Consider the following 19,359-nt stretch of genomic DNA (forward strand, 5'->3'; position numbering starts at 1 on the left):
GGCTCTTTCACACAAGCACATATACCCTGCATTTTTACACCTGGCGGTATATACGTGACCATGTGAAACTGGAACCTCTTAGATCGCTTTAAAGGCCAAAACACCCTTCATATCCTCAGTTCGTAGCAAGACCCAAAAATCCATGGGAGTGTAATCCTACTCTTACCTATAGTTTTATTTGTCACATTATAAATATATATATTCTTTATTTTCTTACATTTTTTTTAACTGATCCTCAGATTGGAGATCCAGCCTGTAATGCTTAAAAAAGGTATTTGGAGAGTTCCAAGTAGCAGCTCCACAGATCGGATCAATAGACACAGAAGCAGAAACTGCCCTGATAGTGAGCTCCCACATCCTAAAGGGACATCAATCCCTCTTAAAGGGGTTGTCTCGTGGCAGCAAGTGGGGTTCAGCACTTCTGTATGGCCATATTAATGCACTTTGTAATATACATCGTGCATTAAATATGAGCCATACAGAAGTTATACACTTACCTGCTCCGTTGCTGGCGTCCCCGTCTCCATGGTGCCGTCTAATTTCGCTGGCTTCTTGCTTTTTTAGACGCGCTTGCGCTGTGCGGTCTTCTGCCTGGTGAATGGGGCCGCTCGTGCCGGAGAGCTGGTCACCGCGTCGTCATCGTAGCTCCGCCCCGTCACGTGTGCCGATTCCAGTCAATCAGGAGGCTGGAATTGGCAATGGAACGCACAGAGCCCATGGTGCACCATGGGAGAAAACCGCAGTGCATCCCTGGGAAAGGACCGGCGGCCATCTTAGGCAAAAGATTTTTAAAACTTCACATTTCAGCTCATCGGTGAGTAGCAAGCGGCTTAAAAACTGCTTTAAATTGCTATTTTATGCCAGGGGGGTGACGGGGAATGGGGTAAGGTAAAATTTTGATGTTTGCCGCAAGACAACCCCTTTAATAAATAAACTGACCTAATTGTGAACACGATCCATCTAGCCAAAGTTTTACTGGACACTTTCTGCCCCTTGTTATTCCCCTGAAACTATACAAACAACTGAGATGATTTCCTAAAAGACTTAGTAACTTCTAGGTATCCGATTAACCATCTTCTAACATCAAGTACATGAAGTTGGCATCCACAGAATCTTGGCAGGTGGAGGGTAGGACAATCCTCCGAGATCGGGGAAAATCAGAAGCCACTTTGGGAAGAAAAGCAGATCGGGTTTAATTATCACTCTTATCATTAAAGGGGTTGTCTCACGCCGAAACGTTTTGTTTTTTTTATTCAATAGGCCCCCCGTTCGGCACGAGACAAACCCAAGGGATGGGTTAAAAAAAAAAAAAAGTTTATTACTTACCCGAATCCCCGCGCTGCGGCGACTTCTTTCTTCCTTTACCAAGATGGCCGCCGGGATCTTCACCCACGATGCACCGCGGGTCTTCTCCCATGGTGCACCGTGGGCTCTGTGCGGTCCATTGCCGATTCCAGCCTCCTGATTGGCTGGAATCGGCACACGTGACGGGGCGGAGCTACGAGGACCAGCTCTCCGGCACGAGCGGCCCCATTCACCAGGGAGAAGACCGGACTGCGCAAGCGCGTCTAAAAACGCCAGAAGACAGCGAATTTAGACGGATCCATGGCGACGGGGACGCTAGCAACGGAGCAGGTAAGTGAATAACTTCTGTATGGCTCATATTTAATGCACGATGTACATTACAAAGTGCATTAATATGGCCATACAGAAGTGCTGAACCCCACTTGATTTCACGAGACAACCCCTTTAAGAATATTCATATATGGAGAAACTGCGGGTATCACCAAGATCTCTCCCAGCCGAAGTAATTGCTACTAAAAATGCTATTTTAGGAGATAGAAAATGTAATAGTATTATCCCATCGTTGTCTACATCCCTTTGACAGAGATTTCAAAGTTTAAAGTTAACTTTACAATTAGATGAAAGGAACAGTTTTTTGTTGTTTTTTTTTACTAGAAAAAGAGTGAAATAAAAGCCTCTCCCTTTCTCTATCTCTGGAACTGAAACTAAAATATTCTTGTCTATGTGATAAAAACTTCTCCTAAGAGGGCAGACTGTCTTGGAGAATCTGACCTTAGATCCGTGACGAAAGAGAGGAAGTCCAGACTAAATCCTTTTTTTTTTTTACTACTTTTTTTTTTCCAAGAACTTGATGAAATCTTTTCCCAGGCCTGAAAATGGAGGGAAATCCATCCAGGAATACCTCTGACCTGGAACCTTCAAATCCAATATGAATGGCAGCAGGACAGCTTCAGTGCATAAAACAGGTCTTTTTATTTCATCCTTTTAAAATGGTACAGGCAACGTTTCGACCATTCAAACTATCCCCCTTAAATAGTAAAAAATAAGTGCTCATAGCCAATCGTTAGCTCCAATATCACTCTTCCCCTCCTTAATTATACAGACAGCTGTATCCAATATCTGTCTAACCATACCATAATACCTGGGGTAATGCACCTCCTCCGGTTCCCTGCTCCTTGTGTCACCATCAATGTCACCATAAGGTTCCCTGCTCCTCGTGTCATCAATGTCACCATAAGGTTCCCTGCTCCTCGTGTCATTGATGGTGACACAAGGAGCAGGGAACCGGAGGAGGTGCATTACCCCAGGTATTATGGTATGGTTAGACAGATATTGGATACAGCTGTCTGTATAATTAAGGAGGGGAAGAGTGATATTGGAGCTAACGATTGGCTATGAGCACTTATGTTTTACTATTTAACCCTTTCCAATCCATTTATTTTTTCTCACCCATTCTCCGCAGCTCCAAATAAATTGGAGCTGGGAGAATGGGTGAGAAAAAATACATTTTCCCTGCACCCTCCTGAACTGACAGAGTTCAGGAGGGTGCAGGGAGGGACCTGCTTACCTGACCGGCGTCTTCCGCATTCTCCTTCTGCCTCCCGGCTCGGCGATCATGTGACCGCTGGGGTCAGGTGACACCTGGCGGTCACATGATCGCCGGGTCGGGAGACAGAAGGAGAATGCACAAGACGCCGGTCAGGTAAGCAGGTCCTTGCACGGTGCAGGCTCCCGGCTCGGCGTTCATGTGACCGCCGGGGGTCAGGTAACACCGGCGGTCACATGATCGCCGGCCGGAATCTATGCATTGCATAGCGCTAATTGAGCGCTATGTAATGTATAAAGAAGTGGGCAGAAAGGGTTAAAAACCCTTTCTGCCTTCTCCTCGGGGGTCCTCGATGACGACCAGTAAAGGAGTGCATCTGCACCCGATGTGCCTGACGATCGGGTGAAGATCCACTCCTGCACTGCAGTGTCGGGCCTGCCCCGACATCGGAGCTGTGGAGGAAAATGATGATGTCGGGGCAGGCCCGACATTGGACTGGAAAGGGTTAAGGGGGATAGTTTGGTGATAGTTAGAGATGAGCGAACGTACTCGGTAAAGCACTACTCGCCCGAGTAATGTGCTTTATCCGAGTACCTCCCCGCTCGTCCTGAAAGATTCGGGGAGCGCCGCTGCTGACAGGTGAGTTGCGGCGGGGAGCAGGGGAGAGCGGGGGCGGGAGAGAAGGAGAGAGAGATCTCCCCTCCGTTCCTCCCCGCTCTCCCCTGCAGCTCCCTGCTCCACGGCGCTCCCCGAATCTTTCAGGACGAGCGGCGAGGTACTCGGATAAAGCACATTACTCGGACGAGTAGTGCTTTACCGAGTACGTTCGCTCATCTCTAGTGATAGTACATGCTTGATAAAGACCATTTGAATGGTCGAAACGTTGCCTGTACCATTTTAAAAGGATGAAATAAAAAGACCTGTTTTATGCACTGAATGAAGCTGTCCTGCTGCAATTTATATTGGATTTGAAGACTTATTGGAAAAGTAGAGTTTATTTTCCAGAAGTGGCTGTGCAGATTTTGCCTCCCTCAAGCAGGGGATATACTGATTGTGCTGCGGGCATCTTCTCTATTTCTGACCTGGAACCTGGCATCGTTGTTAGTTTCTATTGGTCAAGTCAGACTCTTGACGTGACATGCTCTTCTAGTGGAATTAGATAAAGCCGCTACTCTGACACTAAATCTCCATGCATCAGCAGACATATCTGAAATAAAGTCACAATCACCTCGGTCATAGTAGGAAAACATTTCAGGATCTGCTCCCTAGGAGTTCTATTGATGATCTGTGGCTCTAGCTGATCCAACTGTAACTTAAGATATCATTCTTTCTAATATGAAAGACTTTCTAATACTTTTCATGTAGTTTGATGGGACATATATGTATATATGTCAGATGCAGTCAAAGTAGGGAGCCTTTTGACTAGCATCAGGTGACATTAGTCCAATGTATAAGGGGTTAAACATCACGTGTAGTTAGATTGGTTACAAGCTTTAAAGACACGCATTGCATTATGGGGAAGAGGTGATCAAGACCTGTATTAAGGTTGAAATGCCTACTCTGTGAGCCATGATGTATTAAGCACAAGTTTTAATAAAGCACGGAAGTTTTTCACGCAGTCCAAGCTCCCTGAAATTGTTTTGGCCTAAGGCTATCAAACATTTGATCACAAACTAACTGCTTTAAGTAGGAGATCTGTATCCTCAGACTGAGGGTGAATTCACACGAACATATATCGGCTCGGTTTTCCCGCCCCCTCTCTGCCTCCTCCCCACCCCCTTTCCGCCCCTTTGCACTATTTGCAATGAGAGGAGCCGGGGCGGGGCTAAGTGCCGTGAATTAGCCCCGCCCCCATCCCGCCTCTCCCCATTGCAAATAGTGCAGAGGGGTGGAGAGGAGGCAGAGAGGGGGCGGGAGCTCAGTTCCTGCTCCTGGGCTCTTCCAGCCTCCCCCCCCCCCCCCTGCACATGAGGACAACGTATATCGGCTCGGTGTGAAAACCGAGCCGATATACGTTCGTGTGAATGCACCCTCAAAGAGGGGTTTACCAGCTAGTTCATCCTCAGAAGAGGAATCATAAGACTAAGAGGCTTCTCCATTCTCAATTAACCCTTTCCAATCCAATTTGTATCCTGGTTTTCCTAGGGGGCTTACTCTTTTTCTGCCGTTATACAACAGTGCTATCTGCTGGCTAAAGCCAGTACTGCATGAGGTGACACATTGGATAGGCTCCGACAGCACAGTGGCTGGCAATATATAGTAAGAGAACCCCAACGGATGTCTTCCAACATCAGAGCTGTACAGCCTTAAATCATAATGTCTTAAGACGTCAGACAGTAGATTGGAAAGGGTTAAATCTGATCTATTGGAATCAGAAACATTTATATGAGGAGTTTTAAGGTGAGGAGATTTAACCCCTGAGGTACTAGGAAGAGATCTTTTAAAAACTTCCATAGAGCTATGGAAGTTCTTACAATCTCCTGATTAGTTTGAATTAAAGATGGAGATTCATCAGCTATTACTTTATCCAAATAAGGCTGACACAAGGCTTTAGTAAAAGCGGAAGAGAGTTTTTTTCACATAAAGCACATTCCTTGTTCCTTGTTTTGCTCAAAGCCTTCTTCAGAATATCCCTAGAGCCCCTATAACAAAAAACAAAAAAATTCAATAAGCACAGGGAATTTAGCTAATAAAAATCTTTAGTGGAATATTCTCTCATCCCATTGGATTACAAAACTGGTTTCCTGGACGGCATCCACGTGTTCAGAGCGCCGACCAGCCCCATTGCTCTGCATGGTGCAGGAATAGGACTGAAACTGTGTTTGAACTCTTTCTAATCTAATTTTGGATTCAGGGTTTCCTAAAGGGCTCTTTCTTTTTGTGTTGTTATACAATGGTGCCAGCTGCTAGCTAACGGCAGTGTGTGTGCGCCAGAGAGGCTTCGACAGCAGAGTGGCTGGCAATAGACGGTAAGAATACCCTGTGGGACGTCTTCTGACATTGGAGCTGTACAAGCTTCAATCAAAATGTAGGAAGACGTCAGACAGTGGATTGAAAAGGGTTAACACGCCAATGTGCAGGCTGGGTTCCTTCTGAAAAACACGCCTGCCAGATACCAATAATGCCTCCAGGAAAAAATTACTTCACACCTCCTGAATCACTACATCAGAGCCACAGAGCAGAAAGGAAGTGGAGCCCAGCAGGAACAGGATGAACAGGATCCCACCCGAGCAGCATGGAGCAGCCCATCTCCTTCAGCAATCCCTTGAGACACGCGAGCCTACAGCATTAAGGAACCCACATGTTCCTGTAGGTAAGGGGGCCCCGTATTCGCCAAAAGGGAGAAGGGAGACCAGACCTTTCAGCGGTTCCATGGGGTCACCTAGGCTGAATCAGGAGCCTTCATTCAGTAGGGCTTTTAGATGGGGAGGAAGGCCCTGAGGCACCTGTAAGCTATTCGGAAGCTTGTTCTCTTGGAAATCCTAAAGAAAACAAACTACCCCATGGACAGGAAACAGGAACTGAGGATATGAAGGGTGTTCCGGCCTTTAGTGCTCTCATCCACTGGCAATACGACTTCCCTGTGATGCAAGAGTGAGTGAAAACGCATGATAATGAAACCAATGATTTTCGAGGGTTTCATTCTGATTAGCGATGTTTTCACTCTAACCTCGAATCGCAAAGAAGAATGGCACCTATGCTGCCTATTCCGGCAGGCGCTTTTAGGCCTGGCCAGAAAAAATCTGGTTCTATCTTTCGACCAGCCGCTCCCATAGACTCCTTTGGGAGCTGGAAAATAGGGAGGGGGAGGCAGTTTAGCTGCATCCTACACAGGGGAAAGCTTACAGATGCCTCTATTTAGGCATTTGAAGCCATTCCGAGGATTTATGCCGAGCGAGGGATTTCCAGGCTGCGACGTATTTTTTTGCTAATACGTTGCACTTAGCCATGTGAGTGGGTGAGAAAACACTAATTAAGCTCGGGACTTGATCCCCTCATTTCTTCGTTCGTGTGATTTAACGGCACGTGTGGGTAACCGCAAAAACACATACGCTCGTGTGAAGGAGCTCTAATACTGACAGCAACTAAGCATTTTCAAACTCCCTTTAAGTATGTGACCCTGGTATTATCACGATCATTAATTATTCCATGGCTAACCACGAAAATTTGCTGTTACAAAGACTCAATGTCTGTGAATGCCACGAGGTGACAAACTGCAGAATGTCTACGAGTTAGGCTGGATGCACACTTTCCTCTTGCACCCAACAGGTTCGGGTGCAACTCACATCGGAGACCTGTCTGGGTGCTTCCGATACACGGACGGCCACACATTGACATGCATCTGCTTATGCTAATTCTCATTCATGATACAGAGAAGAATAGGACATGCAATGAGTTTTTTTTCTCGCGGACCATCAGTCCTTGTGAAAAAAGCACAGCATGCAAAGCCCAATAGGCTAAAATGGGTCTGCGTACCATCCGATAATTAACACAGACCTAAATACTCTAGTGTGTCAGAGGCCTTGACACAAAATCCCAGCTGTTCCTTCAAGAGTCGGCATTAAGGCTTCAGTCATGTAACCACATACTAGAGCAGATCCCAGTGGAGGAAAGGTGTTGGGTTGGTTTTACTGCTTTATTTTGGATCTATATAGAGCCTAGATACCTCAAAAATTTGGAGACACCCATATAGAATGAAAAACTGGTTGGGAGATGGTGATCCGATTTTGCATACAAGCTGTGGGGGAAGACGGAAACCTGTTAGGCCATGTCACCAATATGACGGCCATTTTGAATGCCACCATCTTGGATTCAACGCTTTGTTTTTCCAATGAGAAGGTCAGTGTGTGACATATCAAACTGGCAGAGAATGTAACCAGAAATACAACAATGGGCTTCATTTTACCATAACTTTATTCGTTCTCATGTTAACACAGTGATTTTTCTTCATTACGGGCAATGTAAACGATGGCGTTATCTGAAGTTGCTGTAAATTCTCTCAGACGGTCTGGGTCGTCTTTCATTAGGTGTCGCAGCTTCTGCAATTTGTACAGATGCCATTTACGCATAGACGAAATTTGCTGTACGGTGGTCTTGCTGACTCCACATTCTCAAAGGAAGATGATGAATGCTACATTGTGGACTCTTACTGAAAAATTTTTTCTGTGACATTCTGTGCCAGTTTGATATATCACACACCCACCTTCTCAATGGAAAAAATAGAGTTGAATCCAAGATGTTGGCATTCAAAATGGCTGTCATCTTGGTGACATGGACCAACAAGTTACCTCTTCCCCTGCAGCTTGTATGGAAAATTGGATCACCGTCGGCCAAACTGTTTTCATTCTATATGGGTGTTTTCACACTTTTGAGACCCCCCTGTATATTATCACACAGAAGCATCAGTCCTCCTAAATAGGAATCCTTATGGTAGTGAGTGAAGCCCAAGGAATGAGTATATACTAATTTCCACCAGTAGGTACTACAAATACAGTACGGTCACTGGCTATAACATTTATAGTCCGTGTGTCTTCCCATAATCCCCTGCTCTACAGCACTTCCCTGTTTGGGAGGAGACTAGAGTGCTGCTCATTCTGGCTTGTGAAGAGAATTCCAGTCAGAACCGACAGAGGGAGGAAGCAGTCAGGATGTGCTTACATAGCACAGATCTATGTGCCGCTCGGAAAGGTGGGTACAGGCCGGACAGTAGCCGATATCAGATGACCACAAGTACGACTGCGTGGATGACTCTTTATTAAAGGAAGGTGGAGACAATGCCAGGTCCGCAGCAATCACTTTAATGTAAATGAAGCCGAAGATAAATTACATTTATACTGTGAAAAATATATTTATTTTCCCATTAAAGAGAAGAAGAAATTAACAGAGATGCCGAAAGGAAAGACCAGGAAATCAGAGGGGGTGAAGAGTTGCTGCCAGGAGGGGAGGTCTAATAAATCTGAGGAACAGAAGTCGCCAAGGGCAAGTCCAGAATATCCGGCGAGGAAGAGATGCTGCTGAGAGGAAAGGTCCAGGAAAGCAGAGGAGATGAGACGTTACTGAAATGGGAAGTTCAGCAGATGAGATGCTGCTGAAAAAAGCAGTCCAAGAAATCAGAGGAGGAAGAAACATCAAGAGAGGAAGTCCACGAAATCGGGACGGTGAAGAGGTGCCATTAAAAGGTGAGGTCCAGGAAATCAGAAGACATGAGACACCATGATTAAGAAATCAGAAGATAAAGACATAGCACTGAAAAGTCCAGAAAATCAGGAGAGATGAAATGCTGCAAAAAGGGGAAGGCCAGGAAATCAGAGGAGGAGGAGATACTGCTGGCAGGGCAAGTCCTGGAAATCAGAGGATTTGAGACACTGTTGAGAAGGGAAGTCTGGAAAATCAGGAGAGATGAAATGCCGCAGAGTGAAAGTCCAGGAAATCAGAGGAGGAACATGCCGATGGGAGGAGAAGTCCAGGAAATCTGAGAAGATGAGACACTGCTAAGAGAGGAGGTCCTGGAAATCAGAGGAGGAACAGATGCCGATGGGAGGGGGAGTCCAGGAAATCTGAGAAGATGAGACACTGCTAAGAGAGGAGGTCCTGGAAAAAAAGAGGAGGAAAAGTGCCCCTGAGAGGGCAGATGTAGGGAATCTAAAGAGGAAGAGACACTGCGGAAAGGAGAGGTCTAGGGAAGCAGAGGAGAGGAGATGCTACTAAGGGGAAGGTCAGAAGATGAGATGATGTTGAAAGGAGAAGTCCAGAAAATCAGATGACAATGAAGAGGTGCCACTGAAAGGGAAGGTCTAGAAAATCAGAGGACATGATACACTGAGAGGGGAGTTATAAGAAATCAGAGGATGTAGAGATGCTGCTGAGAACTCTGGAAAATCAAGAGAGATGAAATGACTCAGAGGGGAGGTCCCGGAAATCATAGGAGGAAGATATGCTGCCGAGAGGGGAAGTACAGGAAATCAGAGGAGATGAAATGCCACAGAGAGTGGAGGTCTAGGAAATCAGAAAAGAAGAGATGCTGCAGAGAAGGGAAGTACAGGAAATCAGAGGAGATGAGACATTGCTGAGGGAGGAAGTCCAGGAATTAAGGTGAAGGCAAATTGTAGAGCGAGAAAGTCCAGGAAATTTGAAGAGATACCGCTGAGAGCAGAGGTCCCGAAAATCAGAGAGAGCAGACCAAAATAAAGCATATCCATTATATTTACAATGTCTGTCATATTTGGCTGTAATACGTGCAATACTGAGGGGTTCTACATTTAGAACATTAAGGCGCGTCGCTTCTGAATATCAGCTCATTTTTTTTGTAAACCATTTATCTTTTATGCTCCAGTTACATTTAGTGCAGCAGTCACAATTCTGCTGCCTTCCTGTTAGCTCTCAGGTTGCAGCCCATATGTCAGTGCTTCCCCCTGGTGGTTGTAGCTTATAAAAACATAAGCAACAAACTGTAGTAACACACCACATTTATTCAGTACGTGGCTTTGTGTGTTATCCCATCGTGGGTGCGATGTGGCAGGAACATGCTATCACTCAAATACCAGAGGAAGGAGAGGCGAGCAGTGGACTCCATCTTTCAATTGGCTTCACATTTCTGAGGGGGAGGGGTGATAAGTGATGTGGATTCTATATTTTATAGACCAAATTCGAGTTCCGGGTCCAGAATGACTGTAGTGTCACACGAAGAGTTAAACAGAGTCGCCTGAATCTACTATTCAGGGGGGAAAAAATTCACGCCTGAAGGAAATACAGAGAACGAAATCAAGTGAGTAGCTCAGCCCATTCATTTGTGGGTTAGTGGAGTTCCCCTTTAAATGTGAAAAAAGGCTAAAGAAAAATCTTACGTTCTGTACAATAAACAATGTAACTCATGAAATATGAGCGACGTAATGGAGGCGGCTCTGTCACCGCTTTATGGCTTATATAGGGGTCTTTGAAATTCAGGACATGTGAGTGCTGCCTCCTGTGGCGAGGAGGAGTCATTGCATATTTCTGTGAACTGTGTCTCATTGGTAATTGCTTGACTCTCTGCTTGTCCGTTCTGGCTTCAATCCAGCATGAGAGATACGATCATTAGCACTATATATATGTCACTGAGGCATGAGGCACTGTGCAGGCGATGCGGCAGATGCTTGCATATGATAGATGAGCAGCGTCTCTTCGCCTTCCTAATGATCAGTGACAATTCTGACACCTGGGATCGCATTTCCTTCCGTTCATGTTGCACTGACATCCCCCAGATGTGTCCCCGGGACCCTGCGCAGAAGAAAAGATGAGTCAATGTCATCAGCGACCAGATATTCGCCTACAGCAAGATGGCGGCTCATGTCACATGCCTCACGTGACGCAATGACCCCAGACTAGGAGTCGACCCCTGCTTCAGACTGCTGCGTTGTCAGTATTTACACTGTGTTTCAATGTCATTGCAATTTTTAAAATCTGTGTCTGCTGTCAGTGAATGGGGAGGTTCTTACAGAACCTCAAAACCAATCCAGGCCTAGTCCTTCCACACAGCAGAGGATTATACTGTAATACAAAGAATAAAAGTTCTATTCACTGACAGCAAGCAAAACGCTTGGAAATGGTGAGGTCTCTTAGTAAAAGGCCTCTTTAACAAGGGCGACCAAGTCGCGTCATTTTCTCGTGTTGCGACAATGCTACTACTCGCGTGTTTGTGAAGCCCATGCTTTCCTATGGGTTACTTCACATTAGCAATCTTTTGTAGCATGAGACATTGCGAGTCAAAAACCTCGTGGGTCCCGCTATATGCACACGACTTGTGAGGCTTTGTAGCCCATGTTTCCCTATGGAGCCTACCTATCTGTTGCATCTCATCACATGAAAACACGGTTTTCATGCGGTGCGGTGCAACTTTGACAGTATAAAATCCTGCTGTAAAAGCCCTAAAATAAGCCCTAGCTGCATGAGAAATGATAATACATAACCTAAGAGGTGCTGTCATTTCCGGCACAGGTCTCCTCTGAAGCTTCCTGACACTTGCTTGAAGTCTTCTGCCAGCCCTTCCTGGATTGGAGGATTAAAATCCCTTCAGGAAGGAGTGGCTGTGATTGGTTCACGAGCTCCGTGGCTCAGCCAATCAGAGCCAGTGCTCAATGAACCAATCAATCACAGCCATTCAATGGTTCATGGAGTATCGGCAATGATTGGCTGAGCCAGGGGGCTCGTGAACCAATCACAGCTAGGCCTTTCTGGAGGCGGGGATTTTGATCCTCCAATCCAGGAAGGGCTGGCAGAAGACTTAAAAAAAAAAAAAAAAAAAAAGATGCTCTCAAAAACTTGAGTGATCAAAAAAGATGTATGCTTCCCGAAATGTTAGTAGTAAAAACTACAGCTCACCCCGCAAAAAATTAGCCATCACACAGCCAGAATGACAAAGAAAATGTAAAAAGGTATGAGTCTCAGAATATGGCGACAGAACGCAATTTACGTTAACAGAAAAATGTTATTTACTTTACTTTTTAGAAAAACATTGAAAAACTATAAAAATGTTATATCATTGTAATCGTACTGACCCAAAGAACAAAGTTCATGCCTTTTTTACTGCATTGTGAACACTCTAAAAACTAAACACGCCAAAAAAATGGCGCAATTGCATTTTTTTCTCTGTTCCCACTTAAAAAAATTTTTACGTTTTTCCAAACATTATATGGTAACAGTAAAAAATACAACTCGTCTCGCAAAATACAAACCCTCTTAAGGCCATGTAAACGGAAAAACTAAAAAGTGATGACTTTTGAAAGATGAGGATGAAAAAAGAAAAAGAAAAATCTCTGGTCCTGAAGGGGTTAAGCATTAAAAAAAATGGCAGGAAATTAGCTTGTTGCTAAGGAGCAACTGACAGCTGTAATACTTTCCCTAGAGGAGTTGTCTCCAGCGGCTGTTTGGATCTACCACGTTTCCCTGAAAATAAGACACTGTCTTATATTAAATTCCCCCCCCCCCCCCCCAAAGAGGAACAGTGTCTTATTTTCAGGGGTGTCTTATACTTACCTAGCCGGCGGCATCCCGGTGCCTCGTGCTGGTCTGCGGCAGGCTGCCATGTCCTTTACGCTGACAGTGTTCTCTTCCTGGTAACTAACGGTGCTTTGAATACCCCGCCGCCAGCAAGCGAGTGCTGTGATTGGATTATGAGCGCCGCTGATTCAGCCAATCAGAGTCGGCACTCGATGAACCAATCACAGCCATTCAGTGATGTCATTTCTGAAAACCAGGCTAGGTCTTACTATCGGGGAAACACGGTAGTATATGAGGAACACTGAGCCTCTAAGCCCACCGCTACAAACCCAACAGTCTGCATCAGACTCCAACTTACCTGTGGCCCCCAGCGAGGGCCCTTAGTGACCCAGCATATCTCAGTCTGACACATGGTACAGCGGATCCAATCGCAGCCGTCCTTCTTCTGGACGATAATCTCACATGCCGGACAATACATGGCCTCCCCCGTCTGCACCAGGGTCTGAGAAGACAGAGGAGACTCAAATTACAGGTCCAGCGCTTACTGTCGCCCCCTAGAGGCACCTCATACACTCAGTGTACAAGATTGCACATTACACATCCAGCGCTCATGTTCACCCTCCAAAGGCGCCTCATACACGCTGTCCAGAGATTCACCATACAAGTCCAACGTTGCTGTCTCCCCCTACAGGCACCTAATACACTCACTATACAGACTCACAATACACTTTCAGTACTCACCGTCGCTCCCTACAGGCACCTCATAAACTCACTCACAATACATTTACTGTGTGGTCACTCACATTACAATACCCAGTGCTCACTGTCGCCCCCTAAAGGCACCTCGTACACTCCCTATGCAGACATTCCCAATACACATCCAGCGCCCAGTGTCGCTCCCTACAGCATTGTTTCCCAAGCTTTTCAGCCTTAGGGCACTCCTGGGAAAAACTTTTTACTGTGGGACACCCCTACCAGAAAGGGTGTTGTCGGGGAACGTGGCTATGCAGGGGCTTATCACAACATATGATTTTACCTCTGATATTCCGGGCACCCAGTGACCTCTAGGGAGCGCTGTACCACTGGCCACTTCTGCATCACCTGACCGGTGTTGCTGCGCTCATCAGAGGCCGCCAGGTTCCCGGTGAGGGAGGCGTTGAGATCACAAAGATTTCGGAGGTGAGAGGCAGCAGTATCTTTTGTAGCATTTCCACTATGTGTAAACATACCCGAAGGCGGTTTTGGTGCAGGTCCTTACCAATATATGCTATGTGTGAATGTACCCCAACGGTGGTCCCTCTGTGTCCCTGGCCTGACCCCCTTCCCAAGAAATGATGGTACCCTGTTGTTTTTTTTTCAGATTTCTGGCCAAATATTTTTTTCTTTTGATTTAACCCGCAGGACTTCTTAGCAAAACTACCAGCAGAGCAGGGGCCGCCCTGACAGCACACCATCCCGTTTCTTGAAGTTTTAAGCACCGATCCAGTGATCAGCACAACGCTGCTGCGGGATGCGTCCTGCCTTTTCCTCTACGCCTGCGCACTTCTGAGTATCAGAGGAACCAAGGAGGAGAGGTCAGGGGAGGTGGAATCTGGGTGCACACACTGCTGTCAGTGCATCCCGCAGTGGCGCCATGCTGATCACATAAGTGGCGCTTAGGTGTTCAAGGTACCGGGATGGTGCGCTGTCAGTGATTTGCAGCCTGGGAGCCCCGACACCCCAGTTGGGAATCACTGTCCTATAGGCATCTCATACACTCACTCTACGGTGATGCACATTACATGTCTAGCACTCACTATCATGCACTACAGGCACTGTACAGACATACACATCACATGTCCAAAGCTGACTGTTCCCCTACAGGCTCCTCATACGCTTAGTGTATGGAAATACACATTACATGTCTAGTACTCACTGTTGCCCCCTACAGACCTCTCATACTCTCACTGTACGTATGAAGAAAGACTGGCAGCATATCAAGATGCAGTAAAACAGAGGTTTTTTATTTTCCCATCACAAGAAAACAGCGACGTTTCGGCTAGGAAGGCTTTTTTAGCTGAAACGTCGCTGTTTTCTTGTGATGGGAGAATAAAAAACCTCTGTTTTACTGCATCTTGATATGCTGCCAGTCTTTCTTCATATGGCTGAATCTACTATTGGAGGCGTTGGTTTGAATCTTCCCGCTGGCGACTGCATGAAGGTCTGACCCTAAATCGGGTAATACATTGTTTTTGCTGCTGATACACTTCTACTGCTATACTCTCACTCTACGGATACGCACATTACACGTCTAGCGCTCACCCTACAGGTCTGTTATACACTAATTGGATGTAGGGGGTGAAGGAGAGATTGGAGTCGAATATAACCCCAAGGCATCAGGAGCGCTCTCTGGGAGTTATGGCCAGAAAAGGAGATACTGAAAGAGCGGTCAGATAGGTAGGAGGAGAACCAGGAGAGAGCAGTGTCCTTTAGGCCGATGGAGCGAAGCATACTGAGGAGGAGTTTGTGGTCAACAGTGTCAAATGCTGCACAGAGGTCGAGGAGGATCAGTAGGGAGTAGTCGCCCCTGAATTTGGCCGTCAGGAGGTCATTTGACACTTTTGTAAGGGCTGTTTCTGTCCAGTTTAGAGGGCGGAAGCCGAACTGTAGGGGGTCGAGAAGAGAGTTTTCTATAAGATAGCTTATAAGGCAGAAATAAACCAGGCGTTCTAGTAGTTTGGAGATGAAAGGGAGCTTGGAGATGGGTCGGTAGTTGGCAGCATTAGTCGAGTCAAAAATCGGTTTCTTTGGCAGTGGGGATATGATGGCATGTTTAAATGAGGATGGGAAGATGCCAGAAGTCAGAGAGAGGTTGAATATAGCGGTGAGGTGGGAGATAACCACCGGGGAGAGGGACCAAAGGAAGTGTGAGAGGAGAGGGTCACTAGCGCAGGTGGTGGAGCGAGCAGGGGAAAGCAATCTGGAGACTTCTTCCTCTGTCGTTGGACTGAGTACAGGCAGTGAGCAGGAGCTAGATGCAGTACTGACAAGACTAGGGTCGGGGCTAGTCTGGGATTGGGAGGTTATTTCTTGTCGGATGTCATCAATTTACTTTTTGAGGTAAGCAGCCAGCTCTTCAACACTGAGATCCGTCACAGGGGGCTGCAGTATAGGGCTGAGAAGGGAGTGAAAAGTATCAAAGAGCTGTTTAGGGTTGTGCGATAGTGAGGAGACAAGAGAGGTGAAGTAGACTTGTTTGGCGTGGTGGAGGTCATTAAAATTCACATGTAAATACAAGTGTAATGCAAATTTTTTCAGCACCCATAGAGAATAATACGCGATTCTTCCACACAATTGCCCAAAAATAGGACATGTTGCAATTTTTCTCTCTTCTTCTCGCAGCGTTGCAAGGGAAAAATTGCACATGTAACTGCACAATGGGTTCTTTTCCAGTGCATCTCACAACGCACAGAACTTGTGCGGGGAAATCGCCTGTGTAAATGTGTCCTAATCCACACCAGCAGACGCTTCTGCACACACATCCACATGTGGACACACAAGATACCTGCAAACTCTGGCAGATACCTGCGCACACCTGCAGACCCCTCTACACACAGCAACACCTGAACACATCAGCATATACCTGCACCCACAGATACACTCCAGCAGACACCTCTGCACACACTGGCGCACACCTCCACATAGGCTTGGTAGCTGATTTGGCCGAAAATGCAAATCTCTGTTTATTTCCACAGTTTTCTCGATTCATTTTTAATCTTGATTTTCTTAATTTGCTAAACCAGCCCGAAGAACACCACAATGTGTATGTTTGCATAGGAGGATTGCATGCACAGTGAGGCGTATTACATGTCCGATGCTTGTGGAGAAGAATCATGGACTCCTCAACGGTAAATCATAACTCCCTCTTCTACAGTAGATAACGCGGTACGGCTGCTTGTCACGGGGGCATCTTTAGAAAGCTAAACCCTAGTTGTATGACAGGAGGCTGGAGTTTTAGTGGCCCTGAAACTGCTGATAAGTTCCCTTTAAGGAATTGCTGTGCAAACACATTACTTATTGTATGTAAAGAAAGAAGGTAGAAACTTTAACACATGAGATTGTACCCCCTCAGTAATCAGTTATTCATGTGCTGTCAACATCCCCACAGTCTTCATTGCCCCCCATAGTGTTCTCTCTAGTCATCATAGCCCCCCTTAGTGTCCTCTCTATAGTCATCATAGCCAGAGGCGTAAATTGAAGCTCCTGGGCCCCAATGCAAAACCTGTACCAGGGCCCCCAACTATAATGCTTTATTCATAGTACTGGGCTTCCTATATGGAGAAGAGAGGCCTTATGAGCCCCCCAAGGTTCCTGGGCCCGGGTGCAACCGCATCCCCTGCATCCTCTATAGTTATGCCTCTGATCATAGCCCCCCCATAGTGTGCTCTCCATATTCATCATAGCCACCCCATAGTGTCATCTTCATAGCCCCACTCAGTGTCCATAGTCCTCATAGCCCCTCATACTGTTCTCTCTAGTCATAATAGCTCCATCATAGTGTCCTCTCTATAGTCAACATAGCTCCCCCAAATAGTCATCATAACCCCCCATCCTGTCCTCTCCATAGTCATCATAGCCCCCCAGAGTGTTCTTTCCATAGTCAACATAGGTTCCTCACTGTGTTCTCTACATTGTCCTCATAGCAGCCCCAGTGTCCTTTCCCTAGTCATCATAACCCCCATATTGTCCTCTCCAGTCATCATAGCCCCCCCCCCCATGGTGTCCTCTCCATAGTCAACACAACTCCCCCCTCCCCCATAGTGTGCTCTACATAGTCATCATAGCCCCCCTCATAGTGTCCTCTGAATAGTCATCATAGCCCTCCCATAATATCCTCTCCATAGTCAACACAACTTATCCCTCCCCCATAGTGTCCTCTGCATAGTCATCATAGCCCCCTCAATAGTGTCCTTTCAATAGTCATCATAGCCTCCCCAATAGTGTCCTCTCCATAATCATAGCCCCCCAATAGTGTCCTCTCCATACTCCTCACAGCCCCCTCATAGTGTCTTCTGCATAGTCCTCATAGCTTCCTCAAAGTGTCTTCTGCATAGTCTACACTGCCCCCCCCCCCCCCCATAGTGCTATGCACTTTAATTTTTGACCCAGTGGAGCCATGATTTTAACATAGTCGTCTTGTGTTGTATGTGTTACATGCATGTTTTCAGTAATGTTTGGCTTTATACTGAGTGTGTTTTTTTGGGGTTAATACTAGAGTATTGGAGTAGCACTATACCATGGGGGGGGCACCGATATACAATGGTGAATATGCTCAGCCTTGTTATTTGGAAATCCTGCACGTTTTTGTATGTGCTTATCTGCAGCCCCCTGTAGTATTCTCCTCCGCCACCCCCTCCTGTAGTGTTCTCCTCCTACGCAGACCCTCATAGTATACTCCTCCACATCCACCCGATAGTATTCCCGCTGCCCCATACTGTTCTTGTCAGCAGCCCCCCCCCTGTAGTATTCTCCTCCTTTGCAGCCCCCATAACATTCTTAAGCATCCCTCCTGTAGTAGTCTCATCAGTAGCCTCCCATCGTTCCCTGCGTTGCTTCTGCAGCTCTGCACTGATGAGCCATATAAAAGCACAACACTGATTGGCCGAGTCTTAGCGCCACTCCCTGGATCATGAGTGTATTACACACCACCCCGCTCACCCAGCCTGCACCACAGCTTGCATTTGATGTCCCGCTGCCACTTCCCTCAGTCCGATATTAGCAGAGCTCCCATTGGGGTGGGGATAATGTCATGATTCAAAAGAAAATCCAAATCACGTGGCATTAAAATGGAAAATTAATTAAATCAATTCAGTTATCCGCCCGGCCATATCGCCTCACGGTTTCCCACTTTTGCTGCATTTAGACATTACGATTATCGTTCAAGAGAGCGAAAGTGAACGATAACCAGTCTAAATGCGAACCAACGACTGAACCATAATCGTTTGCTTCTTGTTCGTCGTTCAGTTTCCGCCGGCATGAAAATCACTATTGGATCATTCGCTTATCTTCCGTTTAAGCAGCGCTCGCTCAGTCCCTGTATTTGCTTCTTTACGCACATAATATACGCAATGTACATACGCTAGTGTAAATGGATCAGTGAAAATCCATGTACTTTCATTGACTCCATTAACTGTGTATTATGCGCTTGTAATACGCTATAAAATTACGCTCATGTAAGCCTGTCCTTAGCGGTTACGTTACCAGCCTGTTCCCTCATTAAAACGAGAATCGCACTCATCTAAAAAGGACCCTATGTCCTGTGTAATAAAGCATGAAGAGTTGCTGCGGACCAAGAGCCCCTGATATTGCACATGATCCTCACCTTCAGCATGTCGCTGGTCTGTTTGGCAGCTGCGTCGTTTTGACCGCGGATGCGTAGATCATCCTGGTATTCTTTGCAGTTCATCCCATCATGTATGGCCTGGGGGGCAGCGGACAAGTTTGGACAGGTGATGGTTCGCATAAATGTAACGGGTGCGCCCAGCCTGGGTCCC

At 46.4% G+C, this 19,359-nt stretch overlaps 1 protein-coding gene across 1 annotated transcript in view; it reads right to left on the minus strand.

Annotated features, from left to right (window-relative positions):
• Nucleotides 1–8,588: 8,588 nt before the first annotated feature.
• Nucleotides 8,589–19,359, minus strand: part of SHARPIN (SHANK associated RH domain interactor) — a 54,480-nt gene continuing 43,709 nt past the window's right edge. The window contains exons 12-14 of the mRNA XM_066578664.1: nucleotides 19,188–19,286; nucleotides 13,185–13,328; nucleotides 8,589–11,107 (exon numbers count right to left, since the gene is read on the minus strand). Coding sequence (XP_066434761.1) covers nucleotides 11,027–11,107; nucleotides 13,185–13,328; nucleotides 19,188–19,286 — 324 coding nt within the window. The 3' untranslated portion in view covers nucleotides 8,589–11,026. The remainder of the gene's footprint in view (nucleotides 11,108–13,184; nucleotides 13,329–19,187; nucleotides 19,287–19,359) is intronic.

Source organism: Eleutherodactylus coqui, chromosome 9 (genome assembly GCF_035609145.1).
Source record: "Eleutherodactylus coqui strain aEleCoq1 chromosome 9, aEleCoq1.hap1, whole genome shotgun sequence".
Lineage (NCBI taxonomy): Eukaryota > Metazoa > Chordata > Amphibia > Anura > Eleutherodactylidae > Eleutherodactylus > Eleutherodactylus coqui.